This window comes from Notechis scutatus, chromosome Z (genome assembly GCF_049901735.1).
Source record: "Notechis scutatus isolate UNSWTSFEM ecotype Mainland chromosome Z, rNotScu1.2, whole genome shotgun sequence".
In the NCBI taxonomy this organism is placed as follows: Eukaryota; Metazoa; Chordata; class Lepidosauria; order Squamata; family Elapidae; genus Notechis; species Notechis scutatus.
In genome coordinates, this window is record NC_142025.1 from 44,157,577 (window position 1) to 44,182,618 (window position 25,042).

General features: G+C 33.8%; 1 protein-coding gene across 1 annotated transcript in view; it reads left to right on the forward strand.

Annotated features, from left to right (window-relative positions):
* CALCR (calcitonin receptor) overlaps positions 1-25,042 on the forward strand; it is a 164,403-nt gene that overhangs the window by 111,960 nt on the left and 27,401 nt on the right. Inside the window, exons 7-8 of the mRNA XM_026675736.2 lie at positions 766-892; positions 24,171-24,324. Coding sequence (XP_026531521.1) covers positions 766-892; positions 24,171-24,324 — 281 coding nt within the window. The remainder of the gene's footprint in view (positions 1-765; positions 893-24,170; positions 24,325-25,042) is intronic.

Genomic DNA, 25,042 nt, shown 5'->3' on the forward strand with positions numbered 1-25,042 from the left:
AGAATAGTTTCCAAATTTTGTGGGACTCCAATTATTTAAATTAACTATAAAGAAGTCTAGAAAGAACTAGCCATGTTAAGTACATGAACAACTCAGTAGCTTATGAAATTCTATATATAGTTATATAACCTTTATTCAGTAAAGGGGAAAGTTATTTACTATTCACACTACTATTGACTGTTTCAAAATTGTTCAGTAGGCTTAGTGATTTACTTGTGAATAATTCTAGAGATAAAAAATGGCATAGTAATTTTCTTGATTCAGTTGACTGTAATAAAGAATTGTGGGAACCAAGAAGAAATCACAACCATGCAAGGAATGAAATTAAATATCCCTAACATCAGAAAAATTCCAGTTCAAAATTTGTTACTCAGTTGATAACTCATTCTGAAAGCAATGTGTAATTTTAATATAATGCTCCAAAGAATCTATGTATGTGGATTGTTTTTATTAATTTAGTAAATAAAATATACTAAATATATTAAACATATATCTTATTATCAAATTAATTTTGTGAATTTTTCTGCCACTTGATCATATACATGTGAAGTTCCCTAACTGTGATTGAGAAAGCATGTAGCATATAAGCAGTTGTAAGAGGGATTTTTCCCATGGATTCACTGCCAACTGTATTTTTTTCTGACTGCCTGTGTCAGATTGCATATTTAAGAAAGAATTGCCAACATGTTCTTGTTATAAAAGCAACCTCAGAATCAGCTCTAATAATTTCTAATTTGTACTATATTTGTGGTGCATGTTTTTCAGAAGCCTCAGCTGTCAAAGGATAACATTGCATAAGAATCTCTTTTGTTCATATGTTCTTAATTCTGTGTTTACACTTGCCCACCTCATTGCAGTAGTGCCTGATCGAGAGCTGGTCAAAAAAGATCCAGTAAGTATTTTGTTATGCTTCACATTGAATAACTGAACTTAAAACATTGAGAGTTGAAAGACCTTCCTGCCTTATTGCCACAGGATGTAAAAAAAGTTGTGACCTATTTTGACAATGCAGTGTTGGAAGAATATTTTTTAAAAGTGTCAAATCAAATTTATTTCATCCCAATTAAATCCTGATACTGCCTAGAAATTTTAAACTTTATAAATAGTAGACCAGAAATTTTGGCTTAGTAAACCATATTGTGGATGTATATGAAATCAATATTCCTACATCACTCTTTGCTTATATTTATGTTAAATCCATGTTCAGAATTATGATTTATTACCCTCCATATCTAGTTCAGAACTGATTTTAATTTGTTGACCTGTTTGAACACAGTATGTCATAATCTTGAATTTGGGCACAACAAAGCTATTTCCTTCCTCCTTTGCATAATTGGTCACAGGAGAAATGAGGACTAGCATGAAGCAACATGCTGGAAGATTGCTTATTAAGCCAGGATTCTTGGCTTAAAATTATATTTAAGCACAGCTTTATGATGGAACGTGTTTCCACTCCATTATGAAGAAAAGATAATTGGCTTCAAGATACATTGCACTGGAAAAATTAGGTTTTCAACCTAACCTAAGTCTCCTTTGTTCTTCATCCAAGTCTCTAAGTAACCCACACAAGTATAATATAAGAGCAATGAAAAATAATAAAGAAATTCAGAATTAGTAGAAGAAGCCATTATTTATTTTATCTACAAGATTCTGATTAAGAAGCCAAAATTTTAAAAAACAACTGTTTGGTATAATTGTGAACATAGTGAAATAGCTGTCTCAAATACTATTTGACTGTTCAGTTACTTGAAGCTTTTGTGAGAAAATAGCATCAATAGATCAAATACTAGATTTGGAACTTTATAATCTGCCATATGATATTAAATGTGGTAAAGAAACCATAACTAGATGTGGAGAGCACTCTAGCATTCTCATGGATGCAAGTTCAAATCTTAGCATGTTTAGTTAAAAGTTGTTGGTAATATATAATATGAAATGCCTATTTTATGTCTGGAGATATGCCAAATTGACTGTTTTTTGACCTGAGAACTAGTTCTTAAACTAGAAAGTCAATTCTAGTCAGGAATATACAGTATCTACTTTCAGCCATAAAAGCTTACTACATGATTTCAAATGACTCATTACCTCTCAGCCCATCCTTATTGTTTTCGAGATGGATGTTGCAGGAATAATGTTGATGGGCTATTGGGGATGCCGCTTGAAAGAGGATGTGATAAATAAATCACCCATAGGACCATATCTCTACTCTGGAATCAGACTACCTGATTGTATCAGCAGCTTGTTGTCCTCCACTTTCAGGAGGTCAAAGGGACCAAAGCTGGAAGACTGTTGTTTTGTAATTGGCTGCTTTCTAGAATATAAATCTCTGTGGGATTTATATTGGCCCCACGCCAGTTGCCTTCCAGAAGCCCTAAATATGGAGCTTTTCCAGAGGACATTTGGAAATTGACACCGGATACTATTTTAGACTGTGGGGTTTTTTTTTCTGTTTTTTATTACATGTAGTCCTCAGCTTACAATCACAATTACATACCAGATCTGATTTTACAACCATTTTTACCACAGTCATTAAACAAATCTGGCTTTCCCAATTGACTTTGCTTGAGGCCAGCTGGGAAGATTGTACATCGCAATGACATGATTGTGAGTACTGTAGTCATTGTAAATGTAAGCTAGTTGCAGGTGTCCAAATTGCAGTCATATGACCATTGGAGTGGTATGACAGATTGTAACTCAAGGCCATCATAACTTTGAACCATCGTCAAATGAACAGTTGTAAATTGAGGATTACTTGCACTAGGCATTGTTTGTTTCATATTATGACCAGTAAAGAGTCTATTTATAATTGGGGTGAGATATGAATTCAGTCAGCTTTCTACAGCTCCTAAAGAAAAAGCAGGAAATAAATTTAAGAAGTAAATATACTCTGCCAGATCTTCTTGTTAAAAAAATTTATGCCATTATGTACGACTTTCTTCTTTTCAGTCAATCTTTAAAGAAAGCAGCATGGAAAAGGTGATTAATGTATTTATACTTACATGGAAATTTATGATAGAAATTAAATGTAAACATTCATAATAAATGGAGGTTAATTAGTAACTTATTATAATTCAAGTCAGTATATAAAAATCTGAGAATGATTGCCAAATCAGAAAGACATAAAGAAGAGTTACTGTATGATTTATGGAGCAAAAGGGAAAAAATGACTTTTGTATTATAGTCATTAATATCAAAAATACACACCAAAACTTTTTGCTCCAAAGAAAAGCATTCACACTTTTCCAAGAAAATTCAGGGTTAAATTTTTATTGTTTTGTTTTATTTTTCTTGATATTCACAAATGTCATTATGAGTGTATGCATAATCATGTACAGTAGAATTGCACATAGTACATTAAAAACATATGAAAAATAAGATAGAAAACTAAGCCTGATCTGTCTCTAGTTTGTATTATTGAACAGATTTGGATTATCTATCATTTTTTATCACTAAAACTGAAGAGTCATCACTGAATATCCTAGATACGTTTGTAGTTTCTTTTTTTATATATATATATTTTATTTTAAGACAAACATACACAGACAATACATAAAAAACAAAACCATCTTCCATTTTGTACATACAGTGTGTCAGTTGGTTTAGAATCTTTTGTGCAATCCTTTCATAATCACTGTTCACAATTTATATCAATGTCACATTGTCAAACTAACATATGTTTATCTATTTATCAATTATTAATTATCCTGCTATTTATTCCATCAGTATTGTATTATGCTGTCATCCAATGGTTATATATGTCTATATTATATCTTGTATCAATCTATTAAGCTTCTATAACAAAATTATCTATTCTATTACCTTACCTTTTTTTTTATCCAACCATTGATAAAACAAATCCCATATCATATAAAATTGCTTGTCTTCTTGTTCTCTAATTTCAAATGTCAGTTTACTCATTTCAGCACAGTCCATAATTTTTTAAATAACTTCCTCCTGCATCGGTATTTTGTAATTTTTCCAGTTCTTTGCAAATACAATTCTAGCCGCTGTTAAAGCATTTACAATCAAATATTTCAATTCTTTATTGTATATGTCCAGTATGACTCCCAATAAAAAGATCTTTGGTTTAAAGTCTATATGTTGTTTTATCATTTTTTCCAACCATGTGTGGATTTTAGTCCAATATTTCTTTGCGTCAGAACATGTCTACCACATATAGTAATATGGACCAGGTATCTGATGACATTTCCAGCATTTATCCAATTTGTTCTTAAACATTCTCGCAAGTCTCATTGGGGGTAGGTGCCACTGTAAAACATCTTATACAAATTTTCTTTATATGCAGTTGACATTGTCATTTTATAATTTTGAGACCACAATTTTTGCCATTTTTCTAAATCAATCCCATATCCAAAAATTTTCCCCCAAGCAATCATCATTTCAACTTGTTCCTCCTCCAATTTAAATTCTAATAGATGTCCATAAAGTTTTTTAATTACCTTTTCATCAGTACCCATCAAAATTTTATCTAAATCAGTCAACTTATCATAAATATCTTCTGCTTTAGAGTCTTTATCAAACCTACATTGTATTTGCAAATATGAAAACAAATTCATTTTTACACCTTGTTCTTCCAATGCTTGCATAGATTTAAGTTCACCCTTTTCATTCAATATCTCATCATATCTAACTGTTTGTTCCTTTTTATATATTATTGGATAAGAAAAAGCTTCAATAGTTGATATCCATGTTGGAATTTTTAAGTAATATTGTCTTTTTATCTTCTCCCAATTCAAAAACAATGCCTCTCGAATATAATGTCTTCTATAATACCCCTGTGTTTTAGTTCCTTTATACCAGGGAAAGGCATGCCATCCCAACAGCAAGTCATGGCCTTCTAAAGTCAATAATTTACTGTTCCTTAGTGTTATCCATTCCTTTACCCACATCAAACTTGTCGCCTGGTAATATAGCTCCCAATTGAGCAAGGCAAACCTTCCTCTTATTCTTGCATATTGTAACAGTTTTAATTTTATTCTTGCTTTTTTACCCCGCCAAATATATTTCAACACAATTCTATTTAAATCTTCAAAAAACTCCCTCCCTAGTCGAATAGGAATTGTCTGGAATAAATATAAAACTCTAGGCAATATATTCATCTTAATTGTGGATATTCTCCCAATCAATTATAGTTGCAGTTTTTCCCATTTTATCAAATCTGTCGCAGTCTGCTGTTCGAGTTTAACATAGTTATCTTCCTTCAATGTACTACATCTTGGTGTAATATGTATCTCTAAATATTTAAGCTTGTTCGTGACCTGTATTTTTAAAATATCTTCCAACTCTTTCTTTCATCTTGCTAATATATTCTTTGTTAATATCTTTGTTTTGTCTTTATTTATTCTCAAACCTGCTACTTTTCCATATTCTTCTATTTTTTCTATTAATTTGGGTGCTGTTTCCAATGGGTCTTTTTTTTTTTTTTTGAAACAAATTTTATTGATTTTAAAGACAAACAAACCATCGTTAACCATTAAATACATAAAACCTCTCCATTATTAATTTTACAAGTCAAATAAAATATTATTTTATACAACATAATTCTGTTTTTCACCATTTCAATATAACCATATAGATATCTCTTAACAAATTTCTCATTATTTCTCTTTTCGTATTCAATTTCATTAATTATTATTAATTTTCTATATTTATCCAGTTTATAATCATCATCTTCATTCCTCTCTGTCTTGTTTAACATTATTCTCATCCAACATTCCTCCGAGGTTTTATTAATTCTCAAAGAAAACATAGACACACAAAACACAAAAATATAAAACTTCTTTTAAGAAAGTAGTTTGGCCCCAGATTACCTCTCTTTGTATGGACTTCAATTAAATTCGTGCTCATCTTATATACCATTACCTATCTTATTTACCATTCTATATCTTCTATATAACTTCTCCCCGCTTTTCACTCTTCTTATTTCTATTTTATTTAATTCATTTTAATTTAAATCATTGTATTTATATTTTTTGTCCATTCTTTCCAAATTATCCATTTATCTCATTCCCTACAGCAAGTTAAAAAAAAAAAGAATTTCTCCTGAAATCACTGATCAAGGTATGATGCCTTTCTATCCTCCCCTAAATTAATATTTAAAATAACACCTAATACCCAATCTGATTCTGCTTAGTACATTCAACCTACTAACCTCTAAAGAGAGAAAATAATAAGTCCATAATCATTAATATAATTAAATAATAAATCTAAATTTTAAATCTTATAGCATTCCAATTGTCTATTTCAAGAAACAAGTGCTACAATAATGAGTTTATAATAAGATCAAAACAACAGTAAATTAAACTTTTTAATTAAACTCAATATTTTAAACATTCCTTTTAATCTTTAATTAAATTTTAAAATCTATCATTACTAAACATTTCAATATTTTAGTCTTTTATTAATTCTTATAACATTCTAATTTTCTATTTCTAATACAAATACTACCATACCATCTTATGTACCTTGCAGAATCTTCTTTTTTAAAGAAATTATACATTACCCTTTATCCCTAAAAAAAATGCCTTTTTCCCATCTTGTTTTATACCTTTGTGGCTTTTCCTCCCTTTTCCCTTCCTTTCTTATCCCACCTAACCTTTTTACCTCCAGCTTCCCCTCTCTGTTGTATTCCTTTCTCCTTTTGCTCAGTAACATTAACATTGAATTGGTTTTGCATCTTATTTTTTTCCTTTCTTAAGTATTTTTTCAAATCTTAAGTCCTTCATTTTCCTTCCTTTCTTTCTCCTTTCTCTCTTAACTAAATTTTTAGATTCATTGAAGATGGCGTCTTCTTCTTCTTCTTCTTCTCCTTCCATTTCCTCCATCTGTTGTTGTATTTGATAATTAACAAGCGCCATTTCTAAAAAAAGAGGAAGGCTTCTTTCACAGCGTCCTTTCTTTCTTCATATTCTCTAAGTTCATCAACAGATAAAGCCATTCTTTATTCTTCTTCTTAAAGCAACCAAAATGTTTCAAAAGTTAGAGCAATTCCCCAAAATTCCAGAGAGAGTCAATCAGTCCAAACAAAACACAAAGTTCTCACTTTCTCTTCCTGGTTAGGTATCAAAGGGAAAGGAAAAAACCTCCAATCTATATTTTAAAGTCTTGTTGCAATTAATTTCTGGTCTCAAGATCTTCAAGGCATCTCCTCCAACAAAATCTTATATATTGTCCTCTTCCTTCCCACTTATAACAAGAAGCCAAGTTTTTACCTTTTATTAAAAAAAAAAACAGGTTTCTCAATGGCCATTTGTTGATTCCATAAGGAAGGAGAGTGAACTTTCCCTTTCAGCACTCAATTTTGCCGCTTGAAATCCTCCTCTGGAAACGAAGTATTGTTCAGAAAACCATAGTTCTCAGGATTAAACGCCTCTTAAAATCCTGGGTCAGCCACAAAAACTTTCTCTTAACAACTTTCTCCTCTCTTCCTCCTGCTCAATCTTACCCAGCTGCCGGCTTCTTTGAGGCGGCCATTACAGACCGCCGCTCGACCGTCTTGGGAGAGGGGTTTTGCCGGCTGGGAAGGGGGTCTGCAACACCCCCAAACCCCTCACCAGCTCCCCCTATCTTCGGCTGCCTCTTCGTGGCAGCCTTAGCCTCCAGATCCGTGGATCGGAGGCACCAAAGCGGCTAGCGCGGCAGGGATCGCGCAGGATCGCAAATCCCTGCCGCTAGTGAAGCCGACAAACCGGAAGTCCCCCAATGGGTCTTCTAATATAAATACCAGGTGATCTGCAAAAGCTTGCAATTTATACTCCTCCTTTTTAATTTTCATTCCTTTTATTTCTTTTTCTTCTTTGATATTCCTGTTCAACACTTCCAATGTTAACACAAATAGCAGAGGCAACAATGGACAGCATTGCCTTGTCCATTTTCTTATATCTATGGATTCTGTTAATTCTCCATTCACCATCACCTTTGCCATTTGTTCATGGTATATTGTTTCAATGACTTGGATAAATTTTTTACCAAAGCCCATTTGTATCAATTGCAGTAAAATAAATCGCCAACTCACATTGTCAAAGGCTTTTTGTGCATCTAGAAACATCAAGGCCATTTGCTTCTCAGGGTGTGCTTCATAATATTCCAGAGTATCCAAAATAATTCTCACATTGTCTTTGATTTGTCTCTTTGGCAGAAATCCATTTTGATCAGTATGGATAAAATTATTTAAGTATCTTTTTAGTCTTTCTGTCAAAATTGAAGCAAAGATTTTATAGTCTGAGTTCAATAGAGATATAGGTCTATAATTTTTAACTTGCTGAAGGTCTGTACCTTCCTTCGGTATAAGTGTAATGTATGCTTCTGACCATGTTTTTGGAATTCTTTTCTTTAACATAACTTCATTCATAACTTCTAAAAGATGAAAATTCAATATTTCCTGAAAAGTCTTGTAAAATTCCACTGGCAAACCATCTGGACCTGATCCTTTCCCAACATTCTGTTAATTCCATCATTGTTATATTTCCTTTTAACATTGTTTCAATATTTTTAAGTATCTGCGGTAGGTTCACTTTCTGTAGATATTGCTTAACTTTTTCTTCTTGAATATTCTCTTGAAAGTACAGTTTTCCATAGGAGTCTTGTATAATTTTTTTCTTCTCCTCACTTCCATAGCAAACCTGTCCTTCTTTATTTATTAATTGACTAATCCTTCTTGCTTCTTTTTCCTTTCTCAGTTTATAAGCTAGCATCTGCCTGGTTTGTTTGCATCTTCAAAGTAATTCTGTTTGGCATTTTTAATTTTTTTGTGCTAATTCCTCTTTTTCCATTAGTCCCATTGTATGTTCAATTATATCCATTTTATTTTTAATGTCTTTTTTTGTGGCGACTTCTGTAAATCTTTTTCCAATCTTTTATAATCATCCTCTAATGTCTTGAATGTCTTTTTCTGTTTTCTGTTTCTTCTCCTAGTATAATCTATTATCAAGCTTCTTGTGTAGGCCTTCATCGTGTCCCAGAGATTCTGTAAAGATGTATCCTCTTTTCTATTTTCTTTGAAGAAGAAAGCAAGTTATTTCTCTATTTTCTGTTTAAAGTCTTTTTCTTTTAATATCGTGTTATTTAAAGTCCATCTAGATCTCCTCTTGTATGCTTTCCAAATAACTGACACTGGATTATGATCTGCCCAAGTGCTTGTTTCTATTTCAATCTGTCGTACATTAGTCAATAATTCTGCTGACATCCATATCATATCTATTCTAGACCAGGATGTATGCCTGTTTGAATAAAAAGTATATTGCTTACTTTCTACATTTCTCTCTCTCCATGTATCTTTTAAATTAAATTCTTCTGTTATTCAAAGGAAGGATTTTGGTAGTATCTTTCTAACTTTCTTTGTTTTCTGTGTTTTATAGTCCAAGCGGTCATTAATTATTCCATTAAAATCTCCCATCATACAAATATTAACATAGTCCAATTCAATTATTTTCATATGTAATTTTCTGTAGAATTCTTCTTGTTTATCATTTGGGGCATAAATTGCAATTAAAAGTGTTTTAACACTGTTATCCATTGTTTCCACCAGAATCCTTCCATCATCATCATCTGTGTAGATTAGTTCTGCCAAAATTGTTTCTTTAATATATAATACCACACCTCCTTTTTTGGATTGTGCCAGCGACGTAAATAATTTCCCTAGTTTTCCTTGTTTTAGTATATATTCATGTTGTTTTTTAATATGTTTCTCTTGTAAGCAGATTATATCAAATTTTAATTTTTCTAATTTGTGAGATACTTTCCTTTTAGTAGCCAAAATTAAGTCAATTTATGTTAATCGTAATCAATTTTCTTTCATCCATGTTAAGCTTTATAAGAGGGTTTTATTGCTCTAGTAGATCTCAATTCTCGTTGTTCTCTGGCTTCACCGCCTACTGCACCTTCTTCTTTTTCTTTTTCAATTACTGCTATACATTCCTCTTGGAATTCAATTAGTGAGTCTTCCTTTCTTTTTCCTCCTTTCCTCTAAAGTATTCTAAGTAGAATAGCTTAGCTTTTTCAAATGTCTCAATTCTGTGTCTTTGTTCCTGCCAAGTGAACAAGAGGACTTCTGGCATCAACCATCTGTAGTTTACTCCTCTTTTAAGTAACTCTTTAGTCAAGAATAAATATTCTCTTCTCATTTCTCTTACTCTTCTTGGTATCTGTTTCAGCACCACAATTTCTTTGTCTTTATATTTTAGTGTTTTCTCTCTCGCCACCTGGAGTATCTGTGTCTTAATAATCTTCTTAGTAAATCTAATGTGAACTTCTCTTGGTAGTCTATTCCTCATTGCATATCTTGTATAGACACGAAACACTTCATCCATCCCATCCATCATCTTTTCTTTCATTATTTCCAGTGCTTCTGCCAATATTTCTGCCATTATTTCAGCAAGGTTTTCACCTTTTCCTTCTTCTATATTTTGAAATCTTAGATAAAATTCTGATTTATCTATTTGCCATCCTAATGGTTCACATCTGCCCTTCTCGACATCACTCAATCGAATATCAATGTCTCCAATTTTCTTATCTCTTTGTATATCTTCTTCAATTTTTAAAAATCTGTCTTCATATTTCATCATCATCTGTTGAATATTTTCCACTTTCTCATATGTCTTTTCAATTTTTTGCTCAATCTTCTGGATTCCTTGCATACCATCTGTAATGTCACTTCCTTCTCTTTTTCCTGTTGTAATATTGTCTGTATAGATCGTTGTCCTCCAGATGGTGAGGGGGTTGGTATCGAAGAAGCTGGAGCTGCTGTCTTTCTACTCATCTTGTAATGCTTATCTGTAAAGAAAGAGAGAGAAAAAAGAAAAAAAAGAAGAAAAAAGAAAAAAAAGACGAAGGCAAACAGTTGCCACTCCAAAGGAAAAAAGAAAAAAGAAAGTCTTCAGGCACTTATATACCTTAATCCAATTAGTTGCAATGGTAAATGTAAAAAGTAAAACATCAAAGATAAAAAGGGGGAAAAAGAGAAAAGAGAAATATTCTATATGTTACTCTTAATAAACAAAAAGAAAACAAAAATAAAAGATTTACATTCTGGTTCCTGGTTTAAAAAGTCAAAATCCAATTAAAGACAAAAAAATAAGCCCAACTAGTGGGGATGGAGGAGAAAGGGAGGTAAAAGATAAAAAGCAATTCAAAATATAAAACAAGCCTCTGCCGCCAAATATCCAAGGCTCTTTGATAAATCAGCTCAGAGTTTTTCAAGGTCAATTCAATCTTCTTTCTTTCAGCTTCAACTCCAGACTCCAGCTATCTGTTCACCAATGAGCACCTGAATAAACAAACTGCCATGCTCATCTCTATCTTTTCCAATACAAAGCTCAGAGTCCTTGATTGTAACACAAACTAGTGAAAGAAAAAAAAGAAACAATGCATCCAAGCCTCTGGGCGGCAGTGCTACTTATTTTCCTTCACTTTCACTTCCCCCTTCTCAATCTACAGCCAGGAACTAAAATAAAATAAAATCTTAATCAAAAAAGAATTTTCAAAAGGATTGTTAAAAAAAGGAGAAAGAAATACAAACAGAAATAAAAAGATTAAAAAGTACCAGTCCAGCTTAAAGTTAAACAGCTTTGCCAAGTTCAGAATTCCAATAAAAAGGGGAAAAAAGAAAAAAACTTTCACTTTGACAATTAATCATGCCACTTAAACTCTTTTCTCTTCACTTTTAGTCCACTTTAATTTTTTCAGGGAGTTCAAGTGCATATATTCATTGTGACATAGACATATTCAAACTTTCTCCAGTGAAAGGTAGAATATCACAATCAATACTTAACAGATCAGACAGAATAAATTGACTCCAACTAATGCTATTTTCAGTTGGATTTTGTTTAGAGACAGGTTGCAAATAAGGATGAACAATAGATCAAATATATAATATTATTTGGTTCATGATGTATCCATACAAAACTAAATTACATTCTAGTTTGTGTAAGTCTTTATTTAATTTTAATCATCTATTAAAATGATACACAATTGGCATAAGTGATAAAAGAACAGGCTTTCTCTATACTTTTGTTCAGAAATAATTTTTATGATTATCTAAAATGCTGTTTATTGAAATGGGCAAATGAATATAAAATGATGCTTATGTTGGCAGAGGCCCTGTTCAGATTTCTGAAATGTCTTTGTGACATTTATGTATGTATAAAAACTTAGGAATTGTGGTGTGGGGGCGAGATAAAGATGCATGATTTATAAGTTAACCTCATCTAAATGTAAACTTTCCCAAAATTAGAAATAATAGCATTAACTTTTTAATTTATTTTATAAAAGTAGTTTTAAAATCTTATAAAAATATTAATATTTAAACTATCTACTATCTTTCAAAATTAACCTAATATCAATTATCTTTTTTCTTTTTTTTTAACCTGTTACTCTTAGTGCTATTTTTCCATTTTGTTTTGTTTTTTCACCTTATATGAAAAAGGTGAACACGTCAGTACATGTGACTCATTTTCCTTCTCTTTGTGCCTGTTTGGTACAATTCTGTGAATTATAGGTATGTAATTGATGAATTCTAAAAAACACCAGGTTCCTGATGAGGCATACAGAGCCCCTGAATATGGATGTTAATACCCGTTGAGTCAGCAAAATCCTTTGTGAAGATTTATGGCCTCTACAGGAGAGAACTCAATTTATCACCTATTCTCATAGAGTCTCACCCAAATTATTTACCTTTATATATTAGACATGCACATTTTTTTCTGGATTAAAAATAAGGCCTTTGAATAGAATGCTGGAGGCCATGGTATACTTAGTGATATAACTGAACAAAAACTAAATCTGATTTCGTTTCATTTAGTCATGTGTTTAATATCTTACACTTATGTTACATTAACAATTGCAGTTTGGTGTTAGGTGCAAGATTCTTCTAACTGAAGACTATTAGGGTTCACAGAAAATTTTGGGGCCTCAGGTAGAACATCTCTTTTCACTTTTATATCTGACTTTTCTAAAAACAGAGAAAAAAGGAAATTAATGGAGGAGGAAAAGGAGGAGGAGGCTAGGAGAAGGAGAAGAGTATGGTGGATGTAACCACTACAGTTATAGTTTTAAATCATAGCCTCCCATATAAATTAAGTCAGAACTGATCTGTTAGTACAGAATACCAAACAATTTGTTTTGAAAGATTTCTTGTTGTGACAACCTCTGTCAAGAGTCAAATAAGTATGCATAAGAGGCCTTTGCTTTTTCATATTTTTTTTATACAGGAAACTTACTTTCTTTTCTAAGGTAATCTTTTTCTTTGCTCCTGGCCCTTCTCCTAAATATCTATGAGTAAGCAATTTGCATCAGGGAAAGGACCTAGATTTCAGATTTCCCTACAAATAACATATTTCATTAGAAGAAAAAATGGTAAAGAGTCTTTGCAAATTTTACTCTGCTAGTCATTGCTGACTATAGGGGGAGGTGTTTATCTCCATTTCAAGGCCATTGAGCCAGTACTGTCTTAAAATACTTTTGTGGCCATGTAGCTCGCATGATAATATGCTGTTATCTTCCCAAGAAGTGGTACCTATTTATTGACTTGCCTTTATATGCTTTCAAACTGCTAGATTGGCAGAACTTGGGCAAGGATGGGAGCTCACCCCATTGCATGGCCCTTGGATTTTGAAACTGGGCTGCTGTCAGCGTTGGGAGCCATATTTTACTTGGATGCATTTAGTGTCTGGGAATTTAGGAGGGGGGATTTCATAGAGAGGTGGAAGACTAGACTCAACAACATTCTTTCTTAGAAAGTCAAGGACATGTTGCCCTGCACCTGGAGAGAAGTGTCTGGAGGAATGTCTCCAGTTGGGATGATGTTTGATTGGGCCATGTGATGGACTGGTAGGTGCAAGGGATGGATCTTTGAATTTCTATTGGGAAGGGAAAACCCACAACTCTCAGATTCGGGTTTTCCCAGATGTGCCAATATGACAACTCTAATAAAATGGAACTTTGAGAAAATGCTTGACTCTGAGTTTATTGGTTTGGAATTTGTTAGTTGGAATGCTGACATTAACCCAAATCTCCTTAATCTCAAGCAGCTCCCCGGTAACTGGGGGCTGTCCGAGGTTCTGAGCACTTGCTATTTGTGATTATATCCGTTCTTTTCCTTTGCAAACCTATCATTTGTTAAGATCAATAGCATCAGGCCTGTGAATTTAAGCTATTGGGCAACAACAGATGAAAAGATTATAATTCCCATAGAGGAATACATGTGTTGAGCTGCAATGGGGAAAAGACTAATAAGATCAATGCTCCTTTTTGCCTCAATGAGCAAAATTGTTTTCATTGAGGTTGCATAAATGTCACACTATAGTTGTATGTTACTGATAATGTTTCAAAAACTAGGAAGCACAGACCTTGATATGAAAAAAGTGAATTTAATCAACAACCTTAAGAAATCTTGACTGTCCATTTTCTATTAGAGAAAGATTGAAGTGAATGGCTTAACATTTGAAAATACATAGCAGTATTACGAGCAAGTATATTATGTTCTCACATAAAACTGGCTTAAAGCTAAAGATGCTTAATGGAGGGCAAAAGGTTATTTCCTTGAAGCTATGGATACCTTGGAATTTAAGTTGGAATTTAAAGATTGTGATCTGTGAAGAAAGAAACTTTAATTGCTGCAAGCTGAATGCAGCTTTGTTTTATATAAATTGCATTGTCCAAACAAAGGCATAGGCATCGCATTCTTTATTGGCCAAGTGTGATTGGACACACAAGGAATTTGTCTTGGTACAAATGCTCTCAATGTACATAAAAGAAAAGATGCATTCATCAAGAGTTAAGAATCATCAGGTACAATGCTTAATAATAGTCATGGGATACAATAAGTAATCAAATCATACTAGGAAACAGTCAATATAAATCGGAAGGATGCAAGCGACAAAGTTATATTCATACAGTCACAAGTGGGAGGGGATGGGTGATAAGGAGTGATGAGAAGATTAATAATAATAATAGTGCAGACTTTGTGAATAGTTGGACAGTGTTGAGGGAATTATTTGTTTAGCAGAGTGATGGTGTTTGGGAAAAAACTGTTCTTGTGTCTAGTTGTTCTGGTGTGCAGTGCTCTATAGCATCGTTTTGAGGGTAGGAGTTGAAACAATTTATGTCCGGGATTGAGGGGTCTGTAAATATTTTCACAGCCCTCTTTTTGACTTGTGCAGTATACAGGTCCTTGATTGAAGGCAGGTTGGTAGTAATTGTTTTTTCTGCAGTCCTAATTACTCTCTGGAGTCTGTGTCTGTCCTGTTGGGTTGCAGAACCAAACCAGACAAAATATCTTAATATCTTCAATGTTGATATCAGCAGAACCTGAAGTAGACCCTCAAGCCATTTTCAGTGTTAAAAGAGATATAACGATTTTTCTGTAATTATATTACCTCTGCAGAACCATTGATTTTTTTTAATGAGTAGAATTGTAAGGCATTCACAAAGTTATTTATTAATCTATGGACTTGAATATCAGGCACTGAAATAAGCATCTTCAGATTGCATATCCAACTAACTGCAGTTGCTTAGTTTAGCTGCAATTTAAGGCCTAATCAACATAAATAGCTGAATTAGTTGGTCGATTCTGAGATCTTAGAATAGATGTTCCAGGCTGAGGCTGCTGGCTTTACCATCTCCCATATAATAAGTTTGTGCAATTATAAAGTAACATATTAAGGAAAATGTTGTTTCGGGACACCACTGCTATGTCTATCTTCTGACCACAGTCAATTTTCTACTTTCCTACTAGCCAAGAAGACATGAGCAGAAGAGTATATAGAAGGATTCTGGCCTTCCAAATTGGCAAAGGTTTATCTTTTGGTGGGATATTCATTGGAAAAAGTGTGTTGACTTTCTGTTCATTTGTTGCGTTTCTTCCCTATGAAATATTGCGTTCTCTCCTCTGTTTCCATGTATTGCCTCTCCCAGTTTTATTTTGTTTTGCTTTCTGCAACTGCATTAAAAAATCCAGGTCACTTCCTAAAGCAGCTGGGGGCTCTAGTTAACTCTTCATTCTGAGAACAAAATCAATCCAAATGCTTCCAACCAACAAGTTCTTATACTATTTCCTTCCAATGGAAGATAGTTTATTGATTACCTTTTTCCTTATTGAATAGGTCTGCAGTGTAAATAGGTTAACAGTATTCAGGGCAATTTCAAAACTATCCTTTCTTTTCTGTTTCCTAAAACATTAAAAATTACAAACACCTCTTTTTTAAAAAAAAGTTAATGCAATTAATAAAAGTGAAGGAAAATATATAGAAACTATACAAATAGCCCTCACTTATGGCTGCTTATTTAGTGAGCATTTAAAGTTATGCAAGACCCCTGAAAAGCTACTTACAACCTATTTCAAAAATTATGGCCACTGTAATTTCCCTCATGATCATTTGTCCTTATGACCAACTGCAGCCCCCCCCCCATCCACCTATATTCCCTCAACCCACTCTACTGTACTCCTGCAGACCTTGGACCTACCTCCCACCCCACTGAGCACCACATCCTCCTCCTCTTCACTTACTTTTCAAAGAGCTCTGGTGCTCCAGAACTCTGGTTAGGGAAAGAGAGAAGATTGTGCCATTGCTGAACCATGTAACTGAAAGGAGCCATCATTTTTCAAGTGGCTGCATTGATTGTGGCAGTTGCTTACAAGATTACACTATGCAACCCAGTAATGCAGTGGCTTATTTTGTTAGAATGTGTTCCGGAGCATTCCACAGCCTTTTACAAAATTCTGCAGTAGAGCTCAGTTAGAAAAGCATAGCAGGTTAGGATTAGGGTTTGCTGGTCCATGTGGCATCATCCCAGAACTGGTCACCATTTTCTAAGCAGCTGTGTTGAATTGTGGTCACTCAGAAAATGACATATGTTTCCAGGATTATGCCATGTGGCCCAGCACCAGAGAGACCTACTTGGTTTCCTTATCTCACTGTTTGGACATTAAGCCTAGATATACTTTTTAAAACCCTGATCCAGTATAAGAAATGTGGTATTTATTCTATAGATTCAAATAATTTTGAAATGTCCCTATTTTTATTATAGAATATTTTGCTTTTATTCTGTCCTCATGCAATCATTTGTATAGAATCCAAATACTTCTGTATCTAAAGTTTTCTGAATCCATAACGTACAGTTTCTTAGCAGTTGTTAAATCTTAGTTTCCAGGAATCCTAGCTAGCATGATCAATACTGAGAGATGCTGGAGTTATAATATGCCATCCACTGTTTATCTATTTAATACAATAACAAATAGTACTATAAATAGATTTTTGTTGAATAACAGTTTCTTCCATGTTGATTTCATCATACAAATTATCTAGTTGCACTGGATCAACATTTATTCTGCATTCTGATATTCCAGTATATATAAAAAATTGAATTAGACCTTCTTAACATAATTATTTTTGAATAATAAATGTATTTATAGCCTTCCCCAACTGCATCTTTTTCCAGATGTTTTGAGACACCATTGTTCATTTTTGTTAGAAAATGTGGATGTTGAAGTCCAACATATCTAGATGGCATCAGGTTAGAGAAAATCTGTATGATTCATCCAGTAGTGCTGGAGCTAATTCAACATGAAATCCTTGTTCTGCTTACAACATCATTGCAAAAGTCATTCTGTTACTCCTAAACTTTAATTATAGCTACAATCTGTTTATATTGTACATAAGTGCCGTTTGTATTTTGTTTGAGTCTATAAGAACTCTATTTTCAAAAAATTGTAACTCGTTTTGAAAACGTTGGCAGAAGAAATTATCTATGAAGAATGGATACTAATAAGAATTTGAGTTATTTTGTTTGTTTATACATTAGCTGTTCATACCCCATTACCTCAGCCTCAACTCATTAGGGTCAGGGCATACTTGGAATTAAAGGAATTGATCTCATATATAGCTTGTCTTATTGCTGCTTTCAAATCTGGCATCAAGTTCTTTTGCTTGGAGTGTGTTATGGCTTGATAGTCTGGGCAATATCCACAAAAAAATAAACATCTGAATATAAAGCAATTCACTGAATATATGTATATGGTAGGGAAACAAAATAAAATTTGCATCCTATGAGTTAAGAGAATGAATTTTAAGTGAAGCTTGCCTTCAGAAATTGTAGGTGCTTCATCACTGGAGGTTTTTAAGAAAAGACTGGACAGCCATTATCTGAAATGATATGGGTTTCCTGCTTGAGCAAGGGGTTGGACTAGAACAGTGGTGGCTAACCTTTTTGGGCTCCTGTGCCAAAAATTGTGTCAGCACCCAGAAAGCAATGCGCGCCCCCCACATCCCCTACGTATGCAATCCCCACCCCCACTGCCCCCTTACCTGCACTGCACCTCACAGTTGATTTTCAGCTGGTTTGAGACCTTTCTTGACCTCCCAAAGGCTTGAGGAAGGCTTCTGCAGGCTTCTACAAGCTTTATAGGCAAAAATCTAGCCCCGTTTTGTTACTTCCTGTTTTTCAAAAAATACCAGAAGTGACGAAACGGGGCTAGATTTCAGCCTACAAAGCTTGTAGAAGCCTGCAGAAGCCTTCCTCAAGCCTTTGGGAGGCTGAAAAAGGCCTTAAACTGGCTGAAAATCAGCTGTGAGGCACGCACATGCGCAGTGAGGTAAGTTTGCCTGCAGCTCGCGTGCCGGCACAAATGGCTCTGTATGCCACCTGTAGCATGTGTGCCATAGGTTCTCCATCACGGGACTAGAAGGCCTCCAAGGTCCCTTCCAGCTCTATTCTGATTGAAGTGATAATGTACAAAAGAGTGTGTCTGCTTTTCCAAAAAATATACTTATGAGATATACGTATTAAAGATTAATTGCTCAAAGAGCTTTGTTTCATATCTTAATGAAGCAAAACATGATGAAATAACTTAAATTCCAGTGCATTTTCAGTACTGGGTTTGTATTAAGTCTGATTTACATGGGAGTATGTGAAACAGCCAACATATTTTCAGAAGCATCTAGATGATTGTAATAACAGATGTCAGAATCAATAACAGCAAACAACCATGAAGAGCTCTTTTCCAGCCAATAAACCATTACCATCCCCTGGAACCAATCACATATTTGCTTTTATTCCAAAACTGTTTTATTGTCTTTTCTTATTTTTTTTCTGCTCTTAGTAGAAGATATACTGTCCTGATAATTCAAGGCTATATCAATGAGAAAGCTGGAAAGGGTTTTGAATGCTTCTGATTTTGCTACTGCAATCAAATAGAAACTTCTGTGCATATTTTGACTGTATGAAAGAAGATGAAATATGAAAATAGTCCAGACAGTTTAACAAATATAACTTTGATCAATTTCTGTATGAACAAATAAAATGCTACAAATGTTTTCAAATGAAGTCCAGCATTCTTGCATTTTGAATAATATTTCTTTAATGCTGTTCATTTTGATATAGTGCTGGAACTGAGCTCCTCATGCTAGCCTTTTCCACTTTGTTATCAAGTTAATGAGATGGAACTTCAGCACTAACCAAACACATCCCTTATGGCTTGTCTAAAAGCTTTCCCAGATACTAAATTTCTCCAAAAGCCATAAATTGAACTGGATGTATGCAAATTAACTCAGAAGTTGATTCCTGAATTTAGATCAGAACTCAACAGAGATTAAGCATTTCTGTTTGAGCACAAAAAAACTGGTTATGTTTAGGAAATGTTGTATTATGTAAAAAAAATTTTAAAAATCTAAAAACTTGATATAAGCCAGTAGATGGAAAGCCAGTAGAAGAGATATATATCAAATTCAACCAGAAATATACACCATACATTAATCAGGAAGCCAAATACATCACACTCAGTTTACTTAATATTATAAGCTATAATGTAGTTTGCTTTATGTGCTGCTATTGTATGAATTCAGTTTGTTTAAGCTATTAAATATGATTCATGTTTTGCATACAGTAATTTTGATTTATCAAAGAAATCCATAGTAACCCATACTATAGTTGACTGATGGTTAAAGTGAATATTTCACAAGTAGAAGTTATAATCTTAAGGCATCCTTCTGTAACCAATCATTCCCTTCATAAGTTGAAACTTTGGAAGCTGAAGTTTTAATACATTTGGGTATTACCAGATTATGTTGAGTAAATTAAGGAAAAAAGTCTGAATAATTAGTGGAAGCTAATCATTTAAGTTAAATCCCTGATGTTACAAGACAACTCTATATTTTCAACATTTAATTGAACAGGTATATCAGATTAGTTGAAATCTATCCTTAAGAATACAGTTATGATACATCTGTATTCAGATGTAGAATTATTTTGGCAGGTCAGACTATAAAAAGACATAAAGTTCAGTGACATTTGGCCAATGTAGACACCCTTATACAGTTGTTGAGGGACCAAGGTATCTCAGTGCATGGCACCTTTCTCAACTCAGTACAGATAGTCCTCCACTTGATTGATTCAGCGTTCTATCCTTCTAAGGTCAGTAAAATGAGGACCCAGATTGTTGAGGGCAATAAGTTGAGGGTAAACAGCCCAGAGGGTGCTCTAAAGCACTATGGAACAATTTAATAAGTTTAAATGCCATTGCTATTGTAAATCATAATTAAGAAACTACAATGGATTGATTCATATTACAGTCCAGCTAGAGCCAAGCAAGCTGTGTTATGGTTTAACACAGTATGTGAACCTCCCATATTATCTTAGCTCATGCCTTGATTTTCCTATTGCTATGCTTCATAGTTTCCTAAAACAGGTGTGGTCATGTGGATGCTTCATATAGTATTCGTAATCTTTCTTGTTTTTTATTAGAAACATCCTGCAGATAGTCCTCCTTGAATGATTACAACTGAGAGGAGCAATTTGGTTGCTAAGCAAAGTGATTGCTAAATAAAACTGCTATTGTGCTTACAATCATACCCCAGCTTTCATTTGCTTTAGAGAACTGAGAAGACTGTAAATGTGAAGAATGGTCCCAAAATTTACTTTTTCATCAACACGGTAACTACAGATATGGTCACTGTAGAAGATAGTCATTAAATGAGTTTACTGGTATATGCCAGCAGGAACTCATTTAGAACCCAACATCAGGGTTCCAAGTAATAAATCCATATCAAGCAACCAAGTGAAGCTGTTTTTGATATGTCTTTTCTTTTAAAACAGAATAGCGTATAGAAGAAAAGACACATTCATGATTTCGGTCATTTGATGCAGACACCAATGTACTACAAAATGCAACAGTGCACTTTGGGATAGTCACATAAAATTTACAGACATATGCCAAGGTCCATTTAGAACATCTTAATAAAATGTTCACAAAATAATGGAACTCTGAAAGCCAGAAATTGTTTATTGGTGATTTTTTTAAGACATAGGCATTCTCTGATTAAACAACATTCCATCATGACCAGAGAGCATTATGTCTTAACATTGCCAATCAATCACTGAAATATTCTACAAGCATGAGAATCAAGATAAACAGGAAAAGGTTACCTCAAATATCCACAGAGTAGCTTATTTAGCATACAGTGAAACTAATAGAACTACTGATACTTTACAATAGTTTGTTTTAGGAGAAAATAATGTATTAATGATCATATCAACCAATGTAAAAGGAGCACAGGAATCCTTCTTTTTGTGGGAGATTATGGGATATTAGGAAAGAAATGGAGGAGAATGTGGACTTTAATAACCACAAGATAGCAAGTGAGTAATTTAATGGCTTATTTAGATAAGTGGCAATTTATTCCAAATGGAAAGAAAACTTGGAAGAAGCATTTCAGTCATTCAAAGAAACTCTGCCTTGATTAACTCACTATATGTTATGGGGAGAAAGTTTTACAATTTCTGATTATCCCCAGAGCTAACATTAAAATATCTGTTTGACATTTTGCATCCTTGATCTTATTCAGCTGGGTGAAGCTTGACACTGTTAATTCAGACACATTTTTTTATTGGTTCCAATTCCTGACTAGTCTGAGAAAGACAAGCTAGAAGTTTTAGTGAATATGCCCCATTTAAAATAGATAGATAGGACGATCCATATGAGAATAACTGAAAGATGTGTATCTGATGTCATTGAACATTCTTATTCATTATGTGCTGTAAATATCCATCCATCATTTGACTACCAAAACTATATGGAGAAAGTCTTAGCATTCTCAGGAACAGCAGAGGATTTCAAAAGATATCATCACTTTTTCTTTTCTACAAAGAAATGAAGCCAGTAAAATTTTATAGACATCCCCAAAATACATGGCAGGTGCTTAATCTCATGTAGAAAATCAAACCTACAAACTTAAATGAAAATTGAGGCCTTTAGAAAAAGGCCAGTTTTTCAATTCTGATTTAAGAGTTAAATATAATGTAATGCCAGCATGGACTTAAGCCTTTCTGGCCTTGTCAGCAGAAAACCCAAGGATTCATTCAAAAATATTTCTATTATCCATCAAAAATAAAATTAAATCAAGATATGGAAACTTGTCTCATAATAACAAATAATGAAAATGTGTCCTTTGTGGATGTCACATCATTCAGAGTTTCAAAATAGAGAATAGGTGTGAAAATTGATTCCTGATAAGTTCTAACCTGTCTGTAAATATTTATTCCTGAGGAAAAAATGACAGTGTTTTGTCCCACCATGCCCAGGATTGTTTTTTAAAAATTGGACTTTCCTTTATACTACATAGACAGCATTTTGTGACTGCATTTTTAGAAAGGGTGAAAAAAATTATTATTAACGTACATCCAGTTCTTTAAAGTTGTAGTTTTATAAACAATATATTAAGGATACAGATGTATATGACATATAATGTGTTCATCTTTAATTTAACACAAGTAGGTAATCCTATTGATAAAGTGCTATTTTGAGGAAAAGCTTTAATTTTCCTATATAAATGAGAGTCCAGTAAATATGGGCATTTTGTCCCGTAGAAAAAGTTATTCTAAAAGCTTCTCCAGCAATAAAGCATTTCCCCTTGTATGCAAAATGTTCTAGAACTGCTGTATCTAAACCAGGGGTGTCAAACATGATTTCATTGAGGGCCGCATCAGGGTTTTAACCTTGGGGGGGGGGGCTGCAGGGGGCATGGCTGGGAGGGGCACAGCCAGTTTGATGTTATACGCTCCCCCGAGCTCCATTTTCTCTGTAAGAGGGCTGCAGGAGGCCATTGTGCCTGAAAATGGAGCCTGGGAAAGTCATGTTTTCGCTGGCTGAGGCACTGCGGGATGATCCATTGTTTCCAGGGTGGCCCTGTGGGATACATACAAGCACCCCGTGGGCCACATGTGGCTTGCAGGCCTTGAGTTTGACACCCTTGATCTAAACCGTTCTCAGCCTTCCCTAGTCTCAGATGAACAAGTTGTAACCTTTTTTAGCCAGTCATTTCAAGACAAATTTAATTGTAGTAGGTGAACATATTATCTGACTTAATGTAGTGCAATATTCTTTGCCAGAAACTTCAGGGAAATGTTTTCTTTTTTTGTTAATATATATATTGATGTTTTAAATTTACATTGTGCTTTTCCTCCAGTACCTTAAAATAATGTATGTATCACTCTGTGCAGCAATTTTTCTCAACACATTAAATATCTAGTGAAGTTGGAATAAGAGACAATGTCCGGCCCAAGTTCGCATAGTGGGTTTCTGTTGCTGAAGTGGATTAGAACCTGGGTCTCCTTGGTCCTAGTCCAATACCCAACAGATATTGCATTGCAATAATATGGAAAGTTTCTATTATTTCTGTTATTGCCCATTTCTTGATACTGAAATCTGTGGTTTCATGAAACAGAGTTTCAGTAGCCAGCAAACTTTTTAAAAATAATTTGTTTTCAAAATCATTCTAGCTATATAGCATCACCTAATGCTTACTATAAGGGAAAGAAAGTTTTAAGACAACCAGGTTACTGTGGACTAGGGAAGAATTCAGGTAGTGTAGCTCCTGAATTTATTGACCTATGCATGTATTTGTTCTGTATCACAGGCAAAAATATCTGAAATATGGATTGTTTATGTTTGACATGTTGGTTTCTTCCACAAAACCCTGATATAGGAGACAGATTTAATCAATATGTATGATACATTAGAAATTCAGTCATTAGAAAATGTTGAGGGGTATAGATCTATGTAATAGCAGGTAAAAGCTTGTGAAAGTCTATTATAATATTTTCTTATTCATTTATATACATTGTTGTCTGCTCCAAATCTGTCTGCTGCTTTTCTCTGACAGGTAAGCTGCAAAGTGCTTCAGTTTTTTCACCAATATACAATGGGCTGTAACTACTTCTGGATGCTTTGTGAAGGAATATATCTTCATACACTGATTGTGGTGGCAGTATTTGCTGAAGAACAGCGCTTGCATTGGTATTACCTCCTGGGCTGGGGTATGTGACCTTCCACCCAGTTGTTAAAATATTTCATTTTGTCACAGAGTTTTTAAAGTAATTGACTCATACAAACATGAATATCCACAGAAAAAATAGCTCCTATAAGTTATTAAGCAAAAATGTGTAGAATAAAGCAAATCGTTCATTTAATTATTATATTACTTTTCCCAAGAGAGAATCTAGTAGAGGTTTTGGCTTGAGATGTCAAAGTAATTTGACTGGTCTTAAGATTTCTTGACTTTTAGTTTAAGTGATTGAAGAACATCACACTTTACATTAGCCATTGTTGTTCACTGTGCTCATCTCACCATTAAAAGCTAAGAGAGCTTGTGGTCAAGAAAAACTCCCAGACTGCACAATTCTCTTTTTTGTGAGAATACACTTCTGCAGGTAACCTTTTAAGATGTGTAGGTGTGTGTGTGTGTGGGGGGGGGAACTATACAAACAGGATGGCAGTTTTGAAGGTTGCATCACAGTGATTTGCCTCAGCTCTGGTGTCAAATCAAGGTGACTTTGATAGCTCACATTTATTTCAAGAAATATATCTCAGCCAAACCAGAACTTTTATCAAATAAAATGTTGTTTGGTCCATTTTTATTCTTTCAACTATAATTTAACAGTGATTTGCAAGGCAATGTTAAAGCAAAAAATAAAATAACTGTTTGTGATATCAGTCTTAATTCCATACAATTTCCATCAGTGCTTACATTTCTTA